Genomic DNA, 26,525 nt, shown 5'->3' on the forward strand with positions numbered 1-26,525 from the left:
CCAAAGCCTGTGTGAGGATTCATTGGGAATGGAAGTCTGCTCTTTGTCTGTTGGTTTGTAATCCCTCTTTCTCGCTTTTGCTGTGTTCCTCACTTGCATTCTGATCCCTCTCTCCCCTCTTGTGGTAAATGATCACACCTTTATGCTCTCTGCTCATCCCAGAGACACTGGAACACAGACCCTCCATCTCAGAGACACAGGAACACACACCTTCCATCCCAGAGACACTGGAAGATAGACCCTCCATCCCAAAGGCACGGGAACAGAAACCCTCCATCCCAGAGTCACTGGATCACAGTCCTTCCATCCCAGTGACATGCACCCTCCATCACCGGGACATTGGAACATGCACCATCCATCCCAGAAACACAGGAACACTGACCCTCCATCCCAGAGACATTGAGCAGAGAACATAACCCTGTCCCTGCTGAAACCAATGTTGAGCTTTCTGCACAAACTGGAAGATCCCACAGTGATCAGCAAAGGTGGAACAAGGGCAAGCTGGTGTATTGTGGAGGATGAGCACCCAGTGACCTGGGTACACAAGAAAATGAAACTAAGGAACATTTGAATGTGAAAATGGTCAAAAATCAAAGAACATACTGTATAGATAAAGCAATATAAATACATAATTCCATGTCCAAGATCCATTTGTGTTGGCAATACACACTTCGTGCACAATGTCTCTGGAAGAAGGTGGACGCTCGGTTACTGCAGTGACAGGGAAGTTGGCTGCAACCTCAGTGCACAGAAAATGTTTAGAGTCTGGGAATTTATTGCACAAGGCAGCGACTGCCGCATGTTTTCAAGTTACAAAGATGAACATTTGAAACAGGAGAAGACCATAAAACAGGAGTGCGGTGGTGAGGGATTTATTCTCAACTCCTTGGACGAATGTGTGCAAAATTGCCCAAAGGTTCAGTGAAGGAGATGAAATATTAAATAAAATTAAGCTTGATTTGAATAGATGGAAGGATTTACCCTTAACTTTAATAGGGTGTGTGAATTGTATTATATAATGAGTATACTTCCACGTTTTCAATATCTTTTTCAATCTATTCCTTGTTCAATTCCAAAAGTTTTTTTTAAAGAATTAAATGCTTCAGTTCAGCAGTTTTTATGGAAAGGTAAATTATCTAGAGTATCTTTACAAAAATTGACTTGGAAAATTGTGTTAGGAGGACTCCAATTACCGCATTTTCAGAAATATAATGAAGCTGCTCGATTAAAATTTATTACAGGTACATGATCCTTTATCTGGACTTCTAAAATCGGGAAAGCTCCAAAATCCGGTAAGTGGAGAGAGAGGCACCCAGCACTTGGGGGAGGTGGCCAGGCAACTGGAAGGGGGTGGGGTGCATATGGTAGCACAATTCAGGTGGGCTCTCCGAAATCCGGAAAAATCCAAAATTCGGAACACACTTTCCCCCAAGGTTTCCGATAAAGGATCGTGTACCTGTAATAGGATGTTTAATATTGATCAACCCCCGATATGGGCTAAAGTTGAATTAGCACAGATTTCTGAGTTTAATATACATCAATTTATATATAAATGGAATCCTTATCTTTTACAAAATTATGTTACCAGTATTGAGACATTTGATGGAGATTTGGTATAAAAGAAACCAAATTATAGGAACTAAAGGTAAAATCTCAGCTAAGACTCCATTGTATCAGAATAAAACAATTCCTTTTTCTGTGAATAATTTTTATTTGAAAAGCTGGGATTTGAAGGGTATTAAGTTGGTGGAGGATTGTTTTGAGGGAGGTATGTTTCTTTCTTTTACGAGACTTAGAGAAAAATTTGGGATATTGCCAAGCTCTTTATTTGCCTGTTATCAAATGTGTGCTTTATTAATGGAAAGTTTTGGACAGGATTTGACATTACCTAGGCAAACTAAATTTGAGATTTTAATTGTTGATGGTGGGGAAAAACCGTTTATTTCTGAAATGTATGCCTTGCTACAAGAGAAGGTGGTTAAATTAGATTTATATAAAATGAAGAATAAGTGGGAGAAAGACATCTATTTTATTATCTCAGGAGGAATGGATGACTATGTGTGAAGATAGTGTAACTAAATTGATTAATGTGAGATATAGTTTAGTGAATTATAATTTTTTTGCATCAGCTGTATTTAACTCCTGAGAAGTTAAAAAGATATGGTTTTAGTTCTTCAGACTTGTGTTTTCGTTTTTACATTTAGTCTGGATCTGTGAAAAAGTTAAACCCTTTTGGGAAAGAATTATGAAGTTTTTGGAAGATTTATTTAAGATTGAAATAACACCTGATCCATTACTTTTTTTAATTGGTTATACTACAACATTAACAATGGGTTTAAGATTGGACAAATTTCAAATCGTGTTTATTCATTGGTTGTAGCTCGGTAAGGTATTGCAATTACATGGAAGAATGATATTGAACTAAATATATATAGATGACGTAATGAATTGAGATCTTGTATTTACTTTGAGAAGATAACATATAATTTATGGTATAATTATTCTTTTTTTCTTAAAATGTGGACTCCATATTTGAAATGTATGGGTTTGGATGTATCCTAAATGTTTTTTTTTTAAGATGTTACAGGTTGGCACACTCCATAGCAATGGATAATTAACCGATATATCTTTTTGGCTCTTGTACAGGGGTAGTTTGGGGTGGGATCTAGGGGGAAGGCTGGGAGTGGGGAGGGGGTGATTAGTGGGGGTGTTAGTATTTTGTAAGGAGTTAGTTTTATTTTTTGTATGTATTTCAAATTCTATAAATAAAGTTTTAAAAAGAGTCTGAGTATTTATCGCACAAGGCAGCAACTGCCGCATGTTTTCAAATTACAAAGATGAACATTTGAAACAGGAAAAGACCCAGATTGCAACAGGAGTGCGGTGGTGAGGGATTAGTTCTCGACTCCTTGGAGGGGTGGGTTTCTATGCGCAAAACTGCCAAAAGATAAAGGGAAGGAGATGAAAGGGACAATGTGAGTGGAGAAGGCAAAGCATTAAACTGCCATCTGAAGCGTAAAGGTGCAAGACTTGGGAGTTGAGGGCATTCAGCAGTGCAAAAATAAACTGCTTTTTAAAAACAGGTATTCATCCAAGCATTTTGATGAATCCAGGAAAAAGATGTGGGACTGGCAATGCTAAAATGCATGAACCTTCAATGGATGTGACCTTCAACAACATGCACAGCACTTTGGGTAAATATCAGATTCAGAGAAACTAATTATGTTTTTAGCATTTAGCAAGAAAAGCAAAACCATTCTGATTGTATAAAGCTCTCTCTGAACACTTACGCAATAAATACTCCGCTGTATCTTGTTCATAGCCTGCATCCTCGGGGAAATGGTCAATTATTTTGCAGACTCCTTTGAATGTACCTAATGGAACACACATTTTAGAACAAGCCCTGGAAAAAGCACAAGAACAAAGTTGGTTGCAATTTGAAAATAAAATGCCAAAGCGCATCAGCCTGGGAAAAAGGTGATCTTTGAAATTACTTCGTGGTCTGCTGTTGCCTTTCACATCCAGAGCTCAGAGGCAGGGAGAAACTGTTCAGGGTGAGTCACGGATCCACAAGTGCTGGAAGTGGCGGTTGTAACCAGATTGGGCGAGGAAGAGGGGACCAATGAACTATTTGACTCATGGGATTGTGGTGATGAAGATCAGTTAAGAAAAACAGGAAGAAAGAGATTTTTCTGTCGATGGAACAGTTATTGATCATTGTACAAAGCACATAGAATAACAAACCTTCCAACTTCAGGGGCTGGTGTTTGATTTTGGAACCGACACCACCGAAGGGAAAAGTGAAACTACTGTGTTAATATAAGTTGCTCCAATGACAGATAATCTGACATCGTTTACAGTCCTGTTTCCCAGCTCCTGCTACATACACAGTGTTTGCTGGCTCCAGTCCAGTGAGACACACACAGTGCTGGGTCATAATCTGGGGACATACACTCAGTCATGGATACAGACCGGTTAGACATACTTAGTGATGGGACAACGTGCAGTGAGACTCACTCAATGACAGGACGCTGTCTCTGCTACACACTCAAAGCCAGACCATAGTCTTGTGAGATACACTCAATCCCTGTTTACACACATGCAATCAGTGCTTGGACAAATATGCTGTTACACACACACTCAGTTCTGGAACACAGTCCATATTACAGACACTGGCAGTGCTGGAACATTGTTTTTATTACATACACTGTGGTGGTATGCTATTACACCACTAGGTCACCAGGAGCCACCACCTGACAACCTTGTATATAAAGCCGATCAGAGCTCATGCTGACCTAGGCTTGCACAGAGGCAAGACCTAGGTGTGTATACACGTTGATTAAAACTGCAGCTGACCCCTCCATAAATCTTCGTCTGCGAAGCCAAGCCAAAGAAAGAATAAGAAGAAAACTAGCGTTTAACTTGCACTCTGTCTCGTGTGGTTGATGTTAGTCACAACACTCTCTCTCTCTCTCTCTCTCTCTCTCTCTCTCTCTCTCTCTCTCTCTCTCTCTCTCTCTCTCTCTCTCTCTCTCTCCCTAGCACACAGTCCCTGTTAGACTCACACTCACAGTGCAGGAATACTAGAATACTAGAATACATAAGACTAGAAGTCCAGAAGACATAGGAGTAGAAAGAGGCCATTCAGCCCATTGAGTCTGTGCCACTGTTTAGTCATGAACTGATCCATTTCTACACACCCCCACTGCCCAGCCTTCTCCCATATCCTTTGATGCCCTTGGCTAATCCAGGACCTATTATTCTCTCCCTTAAATACATCCAATGACTTGGCCTCCACTACCACCTGCGGCAACAAATTCTACAGATTTACTCCCCTCTGGCTGAAGGAGTTCCTTCGTATCTCTGTTCTAAGTGGACACTCTTCAATCCTCTTGTCCGAGACTCTCCCACCATGGGAAACAACCTTTTTACATCTATCCTGTACCATTTAACATATCATTCCTGTTATATAAATAAATATTTCCAGAAGAAAATGTCTGTTGCACTCACAGTCAGTGTTAGGACATAGTTCCTACAACATGCACAGTCAGCGTTGGGACACAGTCACTGTTACACAGAGTCAGTTCTGGGACCCTTAGTTTGCATTGTGCACAGTCAGTAAAGGAACACTGTCCCCACACACTCACCGGGACACAGTGCCCATTGCACACAATGTCAATGCTGGGACACCTCAGGGTAATTGTGCTGCATGTCCTGCCATGTATGTGGGCCATTTTTCACTTGTCTCTCAATGTGACCCAACAGCTGACAATAATACTCAGTGTTCAACACTGATAACATTAATCGACCCATTTCAGTGGCAAGTTTAGTTCACTAACTTTGTAACTTCTATGAAGGTTAATCTCTTCTGCCAACTGTGAGGAAATGTTCAATAGCAGCTCTTGTCTGTGGCTGGGATCGTGGGAGAGGGTGGGGCACAACTGATCCACATCTCCCAGTGCCCCAACTCTATGATTGACCAGAGAAACACAACAACCCAATCATTGCAGTCAGTCAGAGGTAATTCACCAAAACTCCACAGTGGTCAGGGCAAGGACACACTGATGGAGTGGATGGAGCAGGAAGCCTCTGTTCAGACACAGGAATATAGTCCTGCTGCTGGTTTACACTCGGGAAAGGGGAGAGTGGGGACACAGATTTAAAGCAGGAACATGAAGGGATTGTGAGAGGGTGTTCGTCGCAGACCTCTGGTTAATAACCTCTCCCACCCTCACAAGAACTCATACCGAATGCCCACATTGTCTCAAGACCTGCACTGGAGCAAGAAGTCCAAACCATATGCAATAGTGATGCAATGAGCCCAGATAAACTCTGGAACATCTTCTGAACCTCCACACTAACCCTGCAGATTAATATGAGGGATTACTTGATGGCTATAGACAGCGTAATGGTCGATAGGCTTTTTTTCCCATTGAGGGTAGGTGAGGTACAAACTAGAGGACATGGGTTAAGAGTGGTTGGAGTGTGGAACAAGCTGCCAGCTGAAGTGGTGAATGTGGGATAAATTTTAATATTTAAGAAGAATTTGGACAGGTACATGGATGGGTGAGGTATGGAGGGCTATGAACAGGGTTCAAGTCAGTGGAACTAGGCAGAATAATAGTTCTGCACAGACTGGAAGGGCCAAATGGTCTCCTCCTGTGCTGTAATATTCTATGGTTCTGAGATTCTATCTATCTTTCTTGTCTTGGACAGAGAGAATTAGTTCAAGTCTTGAGGAAATGTAAATTGGGGATCACAAATTGGGGACAGAGAGAACGAGTTGGAGTGATTCTCAGAGCTAGAGAATGGAAATCAAACTACTTCAGATGCTGGAAATCAAAGTAAAACAATACTTGCCAGGAGAGGTCAACGGCATCCATTGGCACTGGCACTGGCACTGGCACCAGCACAATCCTCTCCACGGTCCCCTCCCTGGAACTCTACTAGCTCCTGCACAGTTCTCTTTAAGGAGCCCACCCTCTGGATCTGGCACAGTCCTGGCCAAGGTCCAAACACTGGATCTCCACTCTCACTATCCTGACCTAAGTCCCAACCCAGGATCTTCATTGCACTGGTTAGAACCTGACCAAGGACCCAATCCTGTGTTTACACTGGACCCAGCACCATCTTGACCAAGGTCCCAACCCTTTAACATCACTGGTACTAACCTGACCAAGGTCTCCATGCTGCATCCCCACTGGAACCAGCACTGTCTTGATCAAAGTCCCCATCCTGGATCTCCACTGGAACTGTCACAGGTCTGACCAAGGTCCCATTCCTGGATCTCCACTGGAATTGTTACTGTCCTAGCCAAGATCCCAAATCTAAATCACCACTGGTACTTTCCTCATCAAGGTCGCCACCTTGTCCACCCCATCTCTTGTCCTAGACTCTCCCAACATGGGAAACCACTGGATCCATGCCTTTCAACATTTGATACCTTTCATTGAGATCTCCCCCATTCTCCCAAATTCCAATCAGTATAGGCCAAGAGTCAACAAATATTCCTCATTTGATAACATTTTCATTCCCAAAATCATCCCAGTGAACCTCGTCTGAACCCTCTCCAACTTCACCACATCTTTTCTTAAATAAGGAACCCAAACTGCTCACAATTCTCCATCTGAGGTCTCCCGAGTGCCTTATAAAGCCTCAACATCAATCCCTGCTCTCATTCTATTCCTATTGACATGAACACCAGCATCACATTTGTCTCCTTCACCACGGTCTCAACCTGCAAGTTTACCTTCAGGAACGAGGATTCCCAGGTCCCTTTCCATTTGGGTAATTTCAATTTTCTCTGCATGTTTATTTCTTCTACCAGAGGGTGTGACCATACATTTTTCAACAGTGCACTTTATTTTCTACTTCTCTGCCCATTCTCCTAATCTAAGACCTTCTGCAGCCTCCCTGTTTCCTCAACGCTACCTGCAGCTCCACTTACCTTTGTATCATCTGCAAACATGGCCACAAAGCCATTCATTGCATAATCCAAATTATTAATATACAACCAGATTATGATGCCTGTTTTCCAACTCTCTGCTTCCTGCATTTCAGCCAAAAATCTACCCCACTAGTATGTTTCCTGTAATACCATGGCATCTAGTTATGCTGCTTCCTGGAGTCTGTAACCCACCCCACCCCCGCCTCCCCTGTGGCCGCTACAGAGCATAGGAGTCATCATATTGGGCTCAGAGCACCATGACTGCAGGAATTTTCTTGCAAACAATGTCAGCCATTGAAAGCCTGTATGAGCCTCCAGGCATGAGGAAATGAACACTTTAGTGTGGCCCTATGTCATCACTCATCACTCCCCGAGTGTACACCAGCAGCAGCGTTGTACCCCCACTCTCTTCTCTCCCGAGTATAAACCACCAGCAGCGCTGTCCCCACTCTCCCCTCTACCGAGTGCAAACCAGCAGGAGCACCGTGTCCCCACTCTCCCCTCTCCTGAGTGGAGACCAGCAATAAAGTTGTGTCCCCACCCTCACACCCCCCCCCCCACCCCCCTGTGTGGACCAGCAGCAGTGCTCTGTTCCCACTCTCCCCTCTACCGAGTGTAAACCAGCAGGAGCACCATGTCCCCACTCTCCCCTCTCCTGAGTGGAGACCAGCAGCAGTTCTGTGTCCCCACTCTCCCCTCTCCCAAGTGGAGACCAGCAGCAGGGCTGTGTCTTTACTCTCCCCTCTCCCAAGTATACACCAGCAGCAGGGCTGTATCCCCACTCTCCACTCACCCAAGTGGAGACCAGCAGCAGGGCTGTGTCCCCACTCTCCACTCACCCAAGTGGAGACCAGCAGCAGGGCTGTGTCCCCACTCTCCCCTCTCCTGAGTATAGACCAGCAGCAGCGTTGTACCCCCACTCTCTTCTCTCCCGTGTAAACCACCAACAGCGCTGTGTCCCCACTGTTCCCTCTCCCAAGTGTACACCAGCAGGAGCACCGTGTCCCCACTCTCCCCTCTCCCAAGTGGAGACCAGCAGCATCGCTGTGTCCCCACTCTCCACTCTCCCGATTGGAGACCAGCATCAGTGCTATGTTACCTCTCTCCTCTTTCCGGAATGGAGACCAGCAGCAGGGCTGTGTCCCCACTCTCCCCTCTCCCAATTGGAGACCAGCAGCAATGCTGTCTTTTTCTTCAGGATATTTTTCCATAACCTCATCTTTGACAACCGGTTCCAACATCGTCTAACTGGTCTGTCTAACTGGTCCATAATTTCCTTTCTCCTGCCTTAAATACTGGGGGTATATTTGCAATTTTCTATTCATCCAGGATCATGCCAGAATCTATTGCTTCTTGAAAGATCATTAACAATTCTTCTACAATCTCTACCACAACCTCTTTCCAGACCTGCAATCCATCAGGTCCAGGACACTTATTCTTCCTGCCATTCAGACAAAAGAATATGTTTCCTGATATACCAAGGGCTCTTATCTTGTTAAGTAGCCTCCTGTCTGGCACCTTGTCAAAGGATTTCTGAAAATCCAATGCACAACATCATCTCCATCTCCCTTGTCACTTGCTCAAAGAATTCCAACAGGTTTGTCAAACAAGATTTTCCCTTGAGGACATCATGCTGGCTTTGGCCTGTCCTGTCATGTCATGTGCCTCCAAGTTCTCTGTAATCTCATCCTTGACAATCGGCTCCAGCATCATCCCAACCACTTCTCCAGCATCTCACCTCTCTTTTATGCTTTATACACTTGAAGAAGCTTTTTGTATCCTCTATGATATTATTTGCTAGCCAACTTTCATACTTCATCTCTTCCCTCCTTATGAATTTTTAGATAGCTTCTGCATGTTTTTAAAAAGTTCGAACCCTTTATCTTGTATGGCACATTTAGTGCTGCGGTTCGTTCAATGCTGTTACAGCGCTAATGTTCAAATTCGCCACTACCTATAGGGTGTTTGCAATTTCCACTGTGTCAGCCTCAGTTTCTTCCGGGGGTTCCACTCTTCAAAATAAAGGCTTGTAGGTCAATTTTGTGTAACTAGGCAGCAAGGGCTTATGGGCTAGAAAGGCCTGTTACTGTGCTCTACGCCAAAAATTTAACATTTAATTTTAAAAATTCCCACTAATTTTTGCTTTCTTGTCTGGCCTCTCTTTTATTTTCACATTGGTTTGACTTCTCTTGTCATCCACAGTTGTGACATTTTTCCTTTTGAATATTTCCTCTTTTTTGGTCTGAATTTATCCTGCACCTTCCCCATTTCTTGCAGAAACTCCATCCATTGCTTTTCTTCCCTACTAGTGCCCCCTTCCAATCTACTTTGACCAATTCATCTCTCATGCCATTGTAATTCTCTTTACTCCAGTGAAATATCAACACATCTGTTTTTAGTTTCTCCTTGATAAATTCCAAACTGAGGTCAATCATTTTGTGGTCACCACCCCTACCAGCCCCTTTACCCCTTTACTCAAAGCCATCTCATCACCTCAGGTGCATTACACAACACCCAACCCTGTACAGCCAATCCCCTTGTGGGCTCATCAATAAGCTGCTCTAAAAATCAATCTCAAGGTTTTCTATAAATGCTTTCTCTTGAGGTTCAGTCCCAACCTCGTTTTGCCAATTTACTTGCATGTTAAAATCCCCCATGACTACCAGAACATTGCCTTTCTGGCATGCATTTTTGATCTGCTGTTGCAAATACTGTTTGGAGGTCTTTATACAACAGCCAAAAGTGCCTTTTCACCCTTGCCATTTCTGAACTCATCCCACAATGTGTCTAAATCTTTTGATCCCATGTCACCTCTTTCTAATGATTTAATGTTGTTCCTGACCAATAGAGTCACACATCCCCCTCTTCTTACCTGCCTATCCTATTGATACATTGTGTATCCTTGGACATTCAGCTGCCAATGAGATCACTACTCCGTGATGGTCACAACATCACAACCCTGTATTTGTTACTTTTGTTTTACTCTGTGTCCCTGTTGCATTACAACTCACCCCATGGCTGCAGTATTGCCCGATCTGCCTGTCCTTCCACACAAACTCCCTGCCAATTGTCCATAATTGTGCATCAGCCACCTCTTCCTCTGCCTCTTCAGTCCCCCCCGGAAATCCAGCTTAAAACCTCGCCCCCCCCACCCCTCCCCCCCCCCCCCCCCCCCCCCCCACCACTGGAGCATGAGCAAACCTCCCTACCAGGAGTTCCGCTCCAGTTCAGGTGCATCCCATCCCATTTGTACAAGTCATCCCTTCCCCAGAAAAGGTTCCAATGATCCAAGAACTTGAAACCCTGCCCCCGCTCCATCTCGTCAGCCACTCGTTTCTCTGAACGATCCTCCTGTTCTGACCTTCCCTATCGTGGTACCCATACTTCAGAGATTCCTATCTTGGAAGTTCTGCTCTTCAACGTCTTTCCCAATTCCCTAAACTTACTTTGCAGGACCTCTTCCCCACACATTGGTTCCAATGTGAATTGCGACTTCTGGCTGATCGCCCTCCCATTTAAGAATATTCTTCACCTACTCAGAGACATCCTGGATCTGACCATCCAGGAGGCAACACACTATCCTGGAGTTTCGTTGCAGCCATATTTGTTTCCCTGACTATCGACTCCCCATGATGATTGCTCCACCTGACTTCAACCTTCCCTTCTTAGACTCAGTGCTATTAGTTTGGCTGCTGCCTTACCCAGGTAGGTCATCACACCCATGTGATAGTACAGATCTATCACCAATGTACATAGTGTATATAGTTACTGTATCTAGACTGTGCTTACAGCGATTGGCTGAGAGCTAAGCCACACCTATTGTTTGGGCCTTAAAGGGTTGTGTCCCTAGCCAGGTCGGATCATTCCGGACTGGTCGGCCACCTGTGAAGAGCTCCGGTCTTTTGCTAATAAAAGCCTTGGTTTGGATCAACAAGTCTTTGGTTCTTTCGACGAGCTCTACAATTTTATTAGCAAAAGGAATTTTTTTTTGAAAGGGATGGAGCGTTTAACTCGGCCAGAAAAACTTGATATCGACCCACAGTCAGCTACAGCCTTCAAAGCCTTTAAGTTCTGGCTGCTGAACTTTGAAAACTTCCTGAGATTCATTCAGGTAGAGGAGGATAACCAGCGTCTAACAGCATTGCTGTCTATGGTGTCCTTGAGAGTCTACGAGAACATCCAGGATGAGACCACTTACACCGCAGCCATAAAGGTACTGAAAGGACTGTATGATCAACCGGTGAACAGAGTTCATGCCCGGCTCATGCTTGCGTCGAGGAAACAACAGCCCGGTGAGTCCAGCAGGGCATATTTACAAGTACTAAAGGCATTGGGCAAGGACTGTAACTGTGTGGACAAAACTGCTGCCGAGATCACTAGCGACCTCGTCCGGGATGCCTATGTGGCTGGGCTCCGATCGAACGAAGTGAGGCTGCGCTTGCTCGAACAAGGGGTAGAAAAACTAGAGGACGTGGCCCGGATTGCAATCACAATGGAGGATGCAGCCTTAAAGTCCACCGAGCTCTCTAGGGACTGGACCCCTCGTTCTGATGTGAGTAAAGTGCCCTTCTACCCTACCCCTGACGGCCTGTCGGCTGCTGCTACCCTGCCCCGTGCGAACCCGAAATGTTATTTCTGCGGGAGGAACAAGCACAGCAGATCCCAGTGCCCAGCAAGAAAAGCCAGGTGCCAGAAGTGCCTTAAAAACGGCCACTTTGCTGCAGTCTGTAGGTCTAAAATGGCCGCCAGCAAACACAGTGCCTCGTGTGAAGCCCAATCGCCACTATCCCATTCAAACTCTTCTTCCCCAGAGCTCTCGTCCAATGAGAGCGAGGGCTCCCCTGCACGGCAACGCCTGACGTCACGGAGACGCCGAACCCAGAAGGGGCAACCCACCGTCGCAACCATGGTGATGGCCTGCCTCTCGCCCGCCGCTGCTGCCACCGCCACAGACACCCCCGGGGCCGACGCTACCGCCGCTGCTGCCGCCGCCACGGACACCTCCGGGGCCGACGCTACAGCCGCTGCTGCCGCCGCCACGGACACCCCCGGGGCCGACGCTACCGCCGCTGCTGCTGCCGCCACAGACACCCCCGGGGCCGACGCTACCGCCGCCGCAGCCACCCCCGCGGCCAACCAGGTGCTCACCCTAGCGTCCATCGCTGACGACCGCCAGGGCCCGACCACCGATCACGAGCAACTACAAACCCCACTACTTACCATTCACCCGCCACAACAGCACTTCCGGGAGGTTCTCCAACCTGCTCCTCGAGCGTTGCCTACGTCATCCCGTTGCGTGACGTCATCCCGTTGCGTGACGTCATCGCGCAAAACTCGCCTGTCAACTGCTTCAATAACATTAAACCAGCAATGCTCTCATCCCCTCACCAGAGCAATGGAACTGATTAAAGTGCATGGACACTACACCAATTGCTTATTTGACTCTGGGTCAACTGACAGTTTTATCCAGCCAGATCTGGCCCTCCATTGGGGACTTGACATTATCCCCACTACCCAGAGGATCTCATTAGCGACGAGGTCGCACTCGACTGGGATAAAGGGGTATTGCATCGCCACGCTGGAAGTACAGGGCGTGACGGTCACCCACTTTAAATTATTCGTCCTTCCCCAATTGTGCGCCCCAGTGTTGCTGGGATTAGACTTCCAGTGTCAGTTCCAAACGGTGTCCCTACACTTTGGGGGACCCCACGCCCCCCTCTCGGTCTGCCATCGCCATCGCCCCACTCCCGAAGCACCCGAGCAACCCGCCCCCGTGCCCCGGGGCCAATCCTGCGGCCTTTCCACACTCCGGATTGCCCCGCCAGCACTCTTCGCAAACCTCACCCCTGGCTGGAAGCCTGTGGCCACCAAAAGTCGGCAATATAGTTACGAAAACAGGCAATTCATTAGGAGTGAGGTGCGTAGATTGCTGGATGAGGGCATCATCGAACCCAGTTCAAGCCCCTGGAGAGCCCAGGTGGTGGTTGTCAAGAATGGGGAAAAACTACGGATGGTGGTCGACTACAGCCAGACCATTAACCGCTTCACACTCCTGGATGCGTACCCCCTGCCACGCATCACGGATGTGGTGAACCAGATCGCCCAGTACCGCATTTTCTCCACTATTGACCTACGTTCGGCCTACCACCAGCTCCCGATCCGCTGCGAGGACCGACCATTCACGGCCTTTGAAGCGAATGGGCGGCTATATCAATTTCTCAGGGTACCATTCGGGGTCACAAATGGTGTCGCGGTCTTCCAGCGGGAAATGGACAGGATGGTGGACCAGAACGGGCTAACCGCTACCTTCCCGTATCTGGACAATATCACCATCTGCGGCCACGACATGCAGGACCATGACGCCAACCTAGACAAATTTCTTCAAACTGCCCGTCAGCTAAACCTGACTTACAATTTGGACAAGTGTGTTTTCCGGACCACACGACTCGCTATTCTAGGTTGTGTGGTGGAAAACGGGATAGTCATGCCAGATCCTGACCGCATGCGTCCCTTAATGGACTTACCCCCCCCACATACCCAGAAAGCTCTCAAACGCTGCCTGGGCCTTTTCTCTTATTACGCACAATGGGTTCCAAACTACGCCGACAAGGCATGTCCTCTTATCAAGACCACCTCTTTTCCCCTCTCGACCGAAGCCACAGCGGCTTTCGATCGAATCAAATCTGACATCGCTGCTGCGACGCTGCACGCGATCGATGAGTCTGTCCCGTTTCAAGTCGAGAGCGATGCATCCGACTTCGCCCTGGCAGCCACCTTGAACCAGGCCGGTCGGCCTGTAGCCTTCTTCTCCAGAACCCTCCAGGGTCCGGAGAGTAGACACTCCTCGATCGAGAAGGAGGCCCAGGCCATAGTTGAAGCGGTACGTCGTTGGAGACATTACCTCGCTGGGAGGCGCTTTACACTGTTGACTGATCAACGCGCGGTCTCCTTCATGTTCAGCAACACCCAGCGTGGTAAGATAAAAAACGACAAAATCGCCAGATGGAGAATCGAACTCTCCACCTTTAACTATGACATCCTGTACCGGCCTGGTAAGCTCAACGACCCGCCTGACGCGCTCTCCAGGGGGACGTGCGCCAGCATACAGATGGACAGACTACGGAAACTCCATGAGGCGCTCTGTCATCCAGGGGTCACTAGGTTTGCTCACTTTGTCAAGGCGCGCAACTTACCCTACACAATTGAGGAGATCCGCTCCATGACCCGAGCCTGTTCGGTGTGCGCCGAATGCAAGCCCCACTTCTTCCGTCCGGATAACTCCCACGTCATCAAAGCCACCCGCCCCTTCGAGCGTCTTAGCGTAGACTTTAAGGGACCCCTACCGTCGACCAACCGTAATACCTACATCCTTACGGCCATCGACGAATACTCCCGCTTCCCATTCGCTGTGGCCTGCCCAGACACCACTGCCACCTCAGTGATACAGGCCCTTCACAGTATTTTCACCATCTTCGGGTACCCCAATTCCATCCACAGTGATAGGGGGTCCTCATTCATGAGTTCAGAGCTGCAACAGTACCTTCTGGAGTGTGGCATTGCTTCAAGCAGGACCACGAGCTATAACCCACGCGGTAATGGCCAGGTCGAGAGGGAGAATGCCACCATATGGAGAGCGGTTACACTGGCTCTCCGGTCTAAAGGTCTCCCCACCTCTCACTGGCAGGAGGTTCTCACTAGTGCCTTACACTCCATCCGCTCCCTCCTATGTACTGCAACAAATGCCACCCCCCACGAAAGGATGTTCCTTTTCCCGAGGAAATCCGAATCGGGAACCACTGTACCGGCATGGCTCACCGTCCCTGGCCCCGTCCTTTTGCGACGCCACGTCCGGCACTCAAAGAATGACCCCTTGGTCGACCGAGTGACTCTACTCCACGCGAACCCACATTACGCATACGTGGAGTTCCCAGACGGGCGGGAGGACACTGTTTCGGTGCGGGACCTAGCTCAGGACGCGGTAGACCCAGCAAACCCCCCAACTCCTTATGCTCCAGGCCCCGTGCCGCAACAGAAGGACCAACAGCACCCCAATGACTCGGGCCACCCTGCCGACAAAACGACTGGGGAATTGAGCGACGGAGCAGTCGCACCCGATGAGCCCGCGGGTGACACCACTCCAGCGACCCCAATCCCGGCACCACGGCGGTCACGCCGGATGGTCAGACCCCCTGACCGCTACAGTCCTTGACCTACCCCTTTTCATTCTCTCCCTCGTTTTTGTTTTTTTTTTTTTTTTTCCCCGGGTCAATTCTCCAAGAAGGGGTGAATGTGATAGTACAGATCTATCACCAATGTACATAGTGTATATAGTTACTGTATCTAGACTGTGCTTACAGCGATTGGCTGAGAGCTAAGCCACACCTATTGTTTGGGCCTTAAAGGGTTGTGTCCCTAGCCAGGTCGGATCATTCCGGACTGGTCGGCCACCTGTGAAGAGCTCCGGTCTTTTGCTAATAAAAGCCTTGGTTTGGATCAACAAGTCTTTGGTTCTTTCGACGAGCTCTACAACCCAGCAGTATCCCCTCTGGTTACAGCTGGGGAGACGACCTAACTAGGTAAGGCAGCAGGGGTGCCCTGTTCCCTTTCCCTCTCCTGACTCCCACCCATTTACCCTCCTTCTGCCTCCAAAGTGTGAATGTGTCCCTGTAACTCCTGTCTATCACCCCCTCCAACTCCAGCTTCAAATCCCTGATGCGGTTTGTAAGGAGCTGCAGCTGGATGAAGTGTCAGGGATGCTGCTGGTCTATTATGTGAGGAGCCTCGAGTAATGGGGTGATCTTAAACAGTATTTTGCCTCAGTATTTACTCAGGAAACTGGCAAAGTGTATAAGGAAGGGAGAGAAACAAACAGAAGAGTCATGGAAAAGATGGAGATTAAGGAGGAGGTGGTGCTTGCTCCCTCACAATGAAAAAAAGTAGATAAATCACCCGGCCTGGATATGATATTCCCACCGACCTTGAGGGAGACTAATGTAGAAATATCTACCCCTGGCAGATATATTCAAAATGTCCTTAGCCACGGGTGAGGTGCCGGAGGACTGGAGGGTAGATCATGTTTAAAAAAGGCTCCAAAAATAAACCAAGTAATTATAGGCCAGTGAGGTTGATATGAGTAGTGGGTAAATTATTGGAAGGAGTTCTGAGAGACAGGTTATATAGGTACATGACTTTGTGAATGGTAGGTCATGTTTAATGAATCTTGTAGAGTTTTTCAAGGAGGTTACCAAGAAGGTAGATGAACAAAATAAGGTGGATGTTGTCTACATGACTTTGACAAGGTCCCACATGGGAGTTTAGTTCAGAAGGTTAAGACATTAGATACCCATGGAGAGGTTGTGAACTGGATTTGAAATTGACTGTATGGGAGAAAACAGCGAGGTAGTGGATGGTTGCTTCTCAGGCTCGAGGCCTGTGACTAGTGGTGTTCCTCAGGGATCCGTGTTGGGACTACTGTTGTTTGTTGTATATATCAATGATCTCGATGAAAATGTGGTAAATTGGATCAGCAAGTTTGTTGATGACACAGAGATAGGAGGTGTTGTGGACAGCGAGGAAGATTTTCAAATCTGAACCAACTGGGAGAATGGGCCAAAAAAAATTGAGGTGATGAATTTTGCAAGGACAAACCAAGGAAGGACATACACTGTAACTGGTAGGGCATTGAGGATACGGAGGAGCAGAGGGATCTGGGGGTACAGATACATTGTTTCCTGAAGGTGGTGTCACATATGGACAGGGTTGTAAAAAACATTTTTGGCATCTTAGCCTTTATAAATCAAAGTATTGTGTAGAGGAGTTGGGATGTTATGTTGAAATTGTTTAAGATATTGGTGATGCCAAATATGGAATATTGTGTGCAGTTTTGATCACCTAACTACAGGAAGGGTATCAATAAGATTGAAAGAATGCAGAGAAGATTTACTAGGATGTTGCTGGATCTTCAGGAGTTGAGTTACAGGGAAAGATTAAACAGGTTAGGACTTTATTCCTTGGAGCTAAAAAAAATGAAGGAAGATTTGATTGAGGTTTAAAAGATAATGAGAGGTATAGACAGAGTGGATGTATGTGGATGTGGATCTTTTTCCACAGATTTGGGAGATAAATACGAGAGGTCATAGTTTTAAGCTAAAGGGGGAAATGTTTAGGGAGAACATTTGGGGAAAGTTCTTCACTCAGAGAGTGGTGGGAGTGTGGAATGAGCTGCTATCTGAAGTGGTGAATACAGGTTCAATCTTGTGTTTTAAGAATAGATTGGATAGATAGATGGATGGAAGGGGTCTGGAGGGTTAAGCAATGGGAGCAAGTCAGTGGGGCTAGCAGAGCGGTGGTCAGCACAGAATAGAGGGGCTGAATGGCCTATTTTCTGTGCTGTAGCATTCTCTAGTTCTAACCCACATCCTGCAAGGGGAGCATGTCCCTAGCCTGGCTATCATTCCCACTGTGTATGAAAATAGAAAAAAAAGTTAGATAAACTGATCCTCAGCAGAGGCTCCTTGTTCCTTATCAGGATTGTCCTTACCTTATCTTCCCTCTACTCCTTTGTTTCCTGAGCTGGCTTACAAGAGGGACTGCACAGGTTTACTACAACCACTCCCATTCTGAGCCTGTGCAGAAGCTGAGCATTCCAGAGTGGGACATGTGCAATTCTCTCCCTTCAGGTAGACGTTTGGCTCAGACCTAGATGCTTCCCTAAGACCTAGTCTCTCAGCTCAGGCCTAGATGTTTGCCTAAGGGCCAAACACTAACCTAAGGCCTATACTTTAGGCTAAGGGCCAGACATTTGGCTGAACCCCAATCACTTACCCACGGCCCAGATGGTAGGGTGAGACCCAGACATTTGGCTGAGGCCCAGATACTCCATAATGGACACAGAAGACCGTCCAGCAACACTTGCAGAATTATAGAGGGTCAAAGTATTTGTCAAAACAGCAGTTCTTCAGTTAACAGCCAACCAGAAACTATGTGCAGAGGGATCTGGCATCCAGATACATCACTCCCAGAGAGTGACCACACCAGTTGACAGGGTGGTAAAGAAGGTGTACAGTATGTTTTGGCATTGTTACATAAGACTCTTGAGTACAACAACAAGGACGTCGCATTGCAGCTGTATAAAACTTTGGTGAGGTTGCAGTTGGAGTGCAGTTCTGGTCAAGTCATTACAGGAAAGATGTGGAGACTTTCAAAAGGGGACAGAAGAGGTTTACCAGGAAGTTTCCTGGTTTAGAGGGTATAATTTATGGGGAGAGGTTGGACAAATTTAGGTGGTTGAAGTGTTGGAGGCAGAAGAGAGACCTGATAGGTTTATAAAATTCCAAGAGGCATTGACAGTCAGAATATTTTCCGCAGTGTAAAATTGTCAAGTATTAGGGAACATGCTTCTAGCGTGAGGGGGAAAGGTTAAGGGAGATGGGTAGGGGATTTTTTTTATTTTTTTTTACACACAGAGAGCAGAAGTTGTCTGGAGTGAGCTGCCAGGAGCAGATACAATAGTAATGTTTTATAAGCATCCAGACATGTGTGAGAGTGGAGGGATAAGGACCTTACAGGGAGCAGAGGCTTGGTTTTATTTTGGGGCAGATGGACTTGTTCCTGAGCTGTCCCATGGAAAGTTCTAGCAACAGTTTAGCCCCATTTGGAATATGGTGCCTAATTCCAGGTATCGCATCAAGAAGGGTGGAGCAGATTTGGAGGGAATATGGAAGAGTTTGACTGGAAGGTTCCTGGGATAACAGGCTTCATTGTTGAAGACAGGATAGTCCAGAGATTTGATGGAGATGTGGAAGCACTGAAACAGAATCCGAACATTCTGCAAGTATTCCGCAGGTCAGTCAGCATCTGTGCAGAAAGATATTTCACATCAACACCTCTTTGTTGGGCTCTCCCTGACCATGTTTCTCTCCACATATACAACCAACCTGCAGACTATCTCCTGCACTTTTTACTTTTAGTTCAGTATTTTCTGCACTCCAGTTTCTGAAATGTTAACTTTTATTTAATTTCCATATTGGAAGAATAACTGGTGAGCAGCTGAAGAATTAATAACTATAGGACACAATTGAAGATGATTAAGAAGTGAACCATAGACAATAAAATTCAACCCATTGTGGATTTCACATGCAATGAGAGGGTAGTGGGATGGAGGGAGGGGGAAAAACAAATGCAAAAAGGGAAAAACAAATGCAAAAAGTGGATGGATGGGATGATCTAAACTGGCTGTCAAGAGAGGAGAAAGAGGTGATGAGCTGATGGTTTCTGCACTGAACTATTCCAAGAGTGAAACATGATTTACTGCAATATTCTGGGGATGAGGGATTTTGCCAGTGGGGTCTGTTACAAGCCCAAAGGACCCCAAAACCCAGCAGCAATAGACATTAGGGTCATTTCATGATGTCATTTCAATTAGCACTTACTTGTGAAATGCGCATAAAAGTCTCCAAAGATCCTGCAATGTTACTGAATATGAATTCTTCAGTCTTTCAAATAAGATCTGTTTTAAAATGTGTATATGTATGTAACCTACTCTAATTTTACCAAATTCCTCCCAATATTTATACTCCATTACAGGTCAAACTGCAATGACAGGGGATGAGGGATTTTGGGAGTGGGGTCAGAAACCAATAACTGGGGATGAGGAATTTCACCAGTGGGGTCAAACAGCAATAACTGGGGATGAGAGATTTCGACAGTGGGGTCAAACAGCAGTGACTAGGGATGAGAGATTTCGCCAGTGGGGATAGAGAGCAGTGACTGGGGATGATGGATTTTAGGGAAAAGAGTGTTGCAAAGGATTTTGGCAGATGTGTAGAATGTTCTGTTTTTATATGGGGCATTCAGTGGCAGATGCTCTCATTAGCACCTCAGACCAAGGTGCACACCTTTTACACATGGTGGGTCATACTTACATTGCATACCACTTGGGATCTGTGATCCCTGTGATCAGGAATAGCAGGAACAGAATTCATGTTTAACAAGGGAATGAGAGGGGAGCGAGAGGAACACAATTGGTTCTGGGGGTGTGCTGGGAAAGAGGAAGGAGAGGCCTCCTGTGGCACTGTTTCCAAGTTCTATGTGAAATGCTTCAACTTCCATCCCATGTTTGTGAATCCACAATATTTTATTGCTGCAAAACATGTTGTGATCTCCTTATTGTGGATCCATTGCACCTTTTGAGGACTGGCTCAGATTAGAGCAATACTGCCTAATTTACCCAAGGCCATACGTTCCATGGAGCCCCAGAGACAGGACTGCCGGCAAGACCTGACCACAGCTCTTCTGACAAAATACCAGTTTACAAGATCAGTTCCACGTTTTCAGATACCCTGCTGTTCCAGCCCACATCAGGAAAACCAATTCCATCGACAATGTTAACAGGAGGCACAAGAAACCAGCTGAGTTCCACCAGCAGAGGGCATTTTGCTTGTCAAATTAACCTCACAGACGCTGCCTGACCTGCTGAGTACTTTCGTTTATCGTCATGAGAAACAAAGTGCAGTCAGAACGTTTGTTTGGCGAGCAGTCCACAGACATCGTACCGCGGTAAAAGACGGTGTAGTGCCCAGTTCCAGAGAGATCAGTACGAACAGAGCCAAGGTGTTGGGTTTGTTCAGGAGTCTGCTATCTTTGTGCTCCAGCATTTTTTGTTTCATTTCACATTTTCAGTGTCAGAAGTTTAAACCTCTCTGTTCCATCGCTGATTGTCTTCTCACTCCTCGTCTTCCACTGTCATTTCCCGCAGTCTGTCTGCTGTTATCCTTGCCATTCGCTCTTAGTGCCCACTGTGTCTCAGAATATCCCCCACACTCTCTCCACTTCCTGCCCCTCTCTGCACTTGAGTCTTTATTCTCCAGCGTCCTTTCTACTGAGTGAACTCTCATTGGATTGCACTATAAACTGGAGTTTTCTCTCTCCACAGATGCTGTCTAAATCCAACCGTTTAGTTCACACTCCCAGCATTTTGCATGTTCTGTTTTCTGGTGTCATAACTTTTCCTTGTAACCAGGTGAAACTTCCCATCTCACATTGCTGGAACAAGCACAAGTAGCACGTTGCCAAATGATTTACTTCAAAACTACGCTTTTTCTTTGGAAGCAGCCAATACTTTTGACATTAAACGAGTCTGTTCGCACCGTTTCAATGACGAGATTACACGTTCCCGAGTTCAGAGGAGCGGATTATATTGAAACCCACGCAACTCTCCGCCAGCGCGGATGTTTCCACGGTCGGGGGGTCGGGGTGGGATCTGGAATCGGGGGGGAGGGGGGGGGGTCCTTCCAAATCAGGGCTTGAGCAGGAGAAGGAGGGTCTTCTCCGTGAGGGCAGGAAGATGTGGGCACACGGCGGAGGCCAATAGATTTTTTGGATATGAAATGTGTGAAAGGAAACTGAAACCGGTTCCTTACCCTCACAGAACTCTGGAAGAGCAGTCTGCCCTTGTACTGGAAAACAGAGAGAGAGATGGTCTTTTTTTTGGCCATAAAGGTCACAAAGAGGAGAGGTGAGCGGAGGATATTGACAGCTGGCTGGGACCATTTCTTGGCTGCTTACTGTTCGCCCTGACGGCCAGGAACATTTACCGGGTGAGACAATTCTCCGGGGGATTCGGAGGGGGGGGGGGGGTGGGAACTGACTTCTCCCTCCCTCTCGGACCCACGCCCAGCTGCAGTTCCAGGAAGATGAGATAAGATCGAGAGGAAGCCCGCGGGGAGCTGCATGGAGAAGGGAACGAGCGGCGAGAATACCCGGGGATAATGATGTAGGGGTGGAGTGGGGGATCCGAGCCCGGGATTACCGTGGACAGGGGTCCCGAGCCCGGGATTACCAGGGACAGGCAGGTCCGATCAAGAGGCGGATCCCACCGCAGGGGAGGCGTCCCAGGGGCAGACGGTGTTCCAGAGGTGAAGGGGTGCTAAGCGACAGGGGGTCGCGGGGAGACAGAAGGTCTGGGGGGGGGGGGGTGGAAGTCGCGGGGATGTGCCACGGGTTACTAATGGGAGGGGTCCCAGGGGGAGAATCCAGGACATCCAGGAGTGGGAGTTCCTTGGGAAAGAGTCGGGAAGGGGGGCCCCAATGGAGGGGTTCCCAGGGGAGGAGGGGGGTCCCAGGGGAGGAGGGGGGTCCCAGGTGAGAGGGGGTCCCAAGAGAGCAGGTGCCAGGGACGGGATCCCAGGGAGAATGGGGCTCCGGGGAGGGGTTTCTCGCAGAGAGGGTGTCCCATTGAATTCAGCGTTACAGCGGGTCACGGAGAAGGGAGAGGGGAGTGGAATCCGGGGCAGGCGGGCGGTCTCCGACACTCACCTTCCAGACAGCAGGTCCTCCAGAGCCCCGAGTGGGTCATTACCTCCTCGTTCTTGCGGACTGTGTCGTTGTCAGCGCCACCCTTGGAGCGGCACATCCCCAGCGAGTACAGCCAGTAGTCGGTACCCACGGCGATGGTCATCAGGCTGAAGGCGGCGAATGCTCCCACCGTGGTCAGCAGGGTTTGCATGCCGTGCTCGCAGCCGCCCCCCATCCCGCAGCACCCCGCCAGCCGGCCGGCCCCGCTCCCGGCCGCTCGGAAGGCTGCTCCAGCCGTCACTCCCGCCCCGCGACGTGACTCTCCCCCCAGCACCCTCCCCCTCCCTCCGTCCCACTGCATCACAGCGGCGGGGGTGAGGGTGTGGGATGCAAAGTTCTCTCCTCCCCTTACCCCTTTCTACCCCCCAACCCTTACCCCTCTCCCTCCCTCAACCCAACGCTCTCCACTCACCCCTCCCTCCCTTCCTCTCTTCACCCCAACCCTCTCTCCCCCTGCCTCACCCTCATCCCTTCCTCACTCACCCCCAATCCTCCCTCCCTCCCCTCACCCCTCTGTCCCTTGCTCACCCCCAACCCTCCCTCTTCACCTCCCCTTGCCTCTCTCTCCCTCCCTCACCCCAATCCTCCCTTCCTCCTCCCCACCCACACCCCTCTCTCCCTCTCCCCACCCACACCCCTCTCTCCCTCTCCCCACCCACACCCCTCTCTCCCTCTCCCCACCCACACCCCTCTCTCCCTCTCCCCACCCACACCCCTCTCTCCCTCTCCTCACCCACACCCCTCTCTCCCTCGCTTACCCAAACCCCCCTCCTTCTCTTCCTCCCCTCACCCCTCTCTCCCTCACCCTCAACCCTCCTTCCCTCCCTCCCCTCATCCCTCTCTCCCTCCTCCCCCTCCCCTCCACCTCTCTCACCCCCAACCCTCACTCTCCCCCTCTCCTCACACTCACTCCTCATCCCTCCCCCATCACTCACTGCCTGTTTTATAGCATACCCACTCCCAAACCCCCTCCCTCAACCTTCATAGTGTTTGATAGCTTTGGTCTGTCATTATTGGAATAAGGTGGGGGGATGTCATTGAAAATTTCAAATCTTGAAAGGCATAGGTAGAATCCAGGACAAGGGACAAAACCTCAGGGTTGAAGGGCATCTGCTTAGAACAGAGATGTGTTGGAATATCTTCAGTCAGCAGGTGGTAAATCTGTGGAATGTTTCCACAGGTGGTTGTGAAGCCAGGTCATTGGGTGTATTTAAGGCAGAAATTGGTAGGACCTTGATTAGCCAGGGCATCAAAGGGAGAATGTATTAACTGCACATTGTTAGCTCTGGAAGACAGAAATTGAACCTGCATCTTGGGGGCTGTGAGGCAGCAAGCTCTGACTGCTCTGTGTTCTGTTGGAAGGGCACACAGTAAAGAAGGAATGGGAAGTGAGCATTCCTGCCTCCCCCTCAACCCCACTGCCCCCTCACCACCCCCCATGGACAGGTAGGCGTGGAGCTGGTACAACACTGGGATTGTGATTGGAAGCCTGGCAATCAGAATCACTGAATGTGAGGATTGCTCAGTGATATTATGTGGGTTGTGAATTCAATCTCAGCCGTGGGATTTCAGTGCAACATCTCAATGCTGCAATATGTTTATGCAGGAACAAGGCATTGTTGCATTACTGAGAGTGTCAGCTTTCAGACAGAATATTCAAAGAAGCAGCGCCTGCTGATTCCACTCACCTTATGGCTGTGAATGATGGAAAAGGCGCAGCAAATTCTTTGTCAGGATGATCTTTAATTGACATGGATTGATTTATTGTCAGAGAACATGCATGATATCACATACAACCCTGAGATTCTTTTTTACTGCGGGCACAGCAGAATTACCATTAATTGGTCGTACAAAAAATAAACTTTACACAGCGTAAACATGTAAACAAATAAAAAACGGTAAACATGTAATGAATGTCAACAAACTGACTGTGTAATCAAGTGGACAAGTGCAAGTCCTTAAATGAGTCCCTGATTGAGTTTGTTGTTGAGGAGTCTGATGGTGGAGGGGGAGCAGCTGTTCCTGAACCGGATGGTGCGAGTCTTGTGGCACTGATATCTCTTTCCTGATGGCAGCAGCAAGAACCGAGCATGTGCTGTGTGGTGCAGGCCTTTTGGCCCAACATCCATGCCGACTATTATTTGCCCACCCTTGTATCCCTCCAAGCCCCTCTTACCCTTAAACCTAGCCAAATGTTTCTACAGTTTCCTCTAATAGCTTTTTCCAGATACAAACTATCCACCATGTGAAAAATTCCCCCTTAGGTCCCTCTTAAATCTTTCCCATCTCACTTTAATCCTCTGCCCTCAGGTTATGGAATCATCTCCACTGGAGATAAAAGGCTCTGAACATTCACTTTGTCCATAATCCTCATGATTTTGTAAACCTCTATAAATTCACCCTCAGCCTCCTATGCGCCAGGGAGTAAAGACTCAGCCCATTCAACCTCTCCAGTCCCAGCAACATCCTATTGAATCTCCTCTGTACCCCTTCCAACTTTATGATGCCCTGCCTATACTGTAGATGAGTGACCAGAACGGTACCCAGTACTTCTAGTGTTGATTCATCAATGCCCAGTACAGCTTTATCATGTTAAGAGAATGGACAGAAAGTGGTAAATTAAATATAATGTTGGAAAGTGCACAGTCATACACATTGGTAGAAAAAATAAAAAAGCAGACTTTTTTAAAAGGAGAGAAAATTGTCAATACTAAATGCAAAGGGTCCTGGTGCCTGGAGTAAATTTTTAGGCTGAGTCAGTGGAAAAGAAGGCAAATGCGATGCTGGCGTTCATTTCAAAAGGAATAGAATATAAGAGCAAGTATGTGATGTTGAGGCTTTATCAGGCACTGGTGAGACCTCACGTAGAGAATTGAGAGCAGTTTGGGTTCCTCATTTAAGAAAGGATGTGGTGATATGAGAAAGGGTTCAGACAATGTTCACAAGGATGATTTCAGGAAGGAAAGGATTATCAGATGAGGAATATTTGGCAGGTCTTAACCTGTATTTGTTGTGATTTAGGAGAATGAGAAGGGATCTCATTGAAACATTTCGAATGTTGAAAGGCGTGGACAGAATAGATGTTAAAAAGTTACTTCCCAGGGTGGGAGTGTATCAGCCAAGAGGGCACAACTTCAGGATTAGAGGGCATCAGGTTGGAAGAAATGCAGCAAAATTTCTTCAGTCAGAGGGTGGTCAATCTGTGGAATGTTTCCACAGGCGGTTATGGGAGTCAGGTCATTTGGTGTATTTAAGGCACAGATTGATAGGTCCTTTCTTTTTTCAAAAGGACTGGAAAAACCCAGGTCGACCTCCCACTACTATTCAGGAGCAGGCCTTCACCATTAAGTGGCTCGTGGCTTCGGAAGGAGAGGACAAAAAGTCCACACCACCTCCCCACGGACAGAATATTAAAAAACGTATTTATCATGTATGAAAAGCTTCTTCCACTTGATCATCATCAGACTCGATCTCAATCAATTCTCGACGTTCCACCAATTGAGATCAATCTTATCTTGACTCATTCTCGGTTGCGGAGATGAATAACTTTAGTTCCCATTTTGTTTATTATTAGGCAATGAATTAGCAAACATCCTCACCAGTAAAAAACCATGACTGAAATTCTCCATAGAAAACGTTCGAAAGGGTATTGAGAGCCAAATTTATATCCATTCTTCCACAAAACAGACTTTGTCGGAATAAATTCTTTCCTTCTCTTAACAAT

General features: G+C 47.5%; 1 protein-coding gene and 1 long non-coding RNA gene across 3 annotated transcripts in view; one reads left to right on the forward strand and one right to left on the reverse strand.

Annotated features, from left to right (window-relative positions):
* LOC138759082 (voltage-dependent calcium channel gamma-3 subunit-like) overlaps positions 1 to 23,026 on the reverse strand; it is a 92,706-nt gene extending 69,680 nt beyond the window's left edge. The window contains exons 1-3 of one of the 2 annotated variants that reach the window (XM_069928961.1): positions 22,763 to 23,026; positions 21,868 to 21,903; positions 3,291 to 3,374 (exon numbers count right to left, since the gene is read on the reverse strand). In XM_069928961.1, the coding sequence (XP_069785062.1) occupies positions 3,291 to 3,374; positions 21,868 to 21,903; positions 22,763 to 22,976 (334 nt within the window). In that variant the 5' untranslated portion in view covers positions 22,977 to 23,026. The remainder of the gene's footprint in view (positions 1 to 3,290; positions 3,375 to 21,867; positions 21,904 to 22,762) is intronic. The other variant, XM_069928962.1, reaches the window with a different exon arrangement.
* On the forward strand, positions 22,647 to 26,230 carry LOC138759083 (uncharacterized). Its single transcript, XR_011354631.1, has 2 exons — positions 22,647 to 22,935; positions 26,091 to 26,230. It is a non-coding gene; the product is annotated as an uncharacterized lncRNA (long non-coding RNA).
* Positions 26,231 to 26,525: the final 295 nt, after the last annotated feature.

The sequence above is a fragment of the Narcine bancroftii genome, chromosome 3 (genome assembly GCF_036971445.1).
Source record: "Narcine bancroftii isolate sNarBan1 chromosome 3, sNarBan1.hap1, whole genome shotgun sequence".
Lineage (NCBI taxonomy): Eukaryota > Metazoa > Chordata > Chondrichthyes > Torpediniformes > Narcinidae > Narcine > Narcine bancroftii.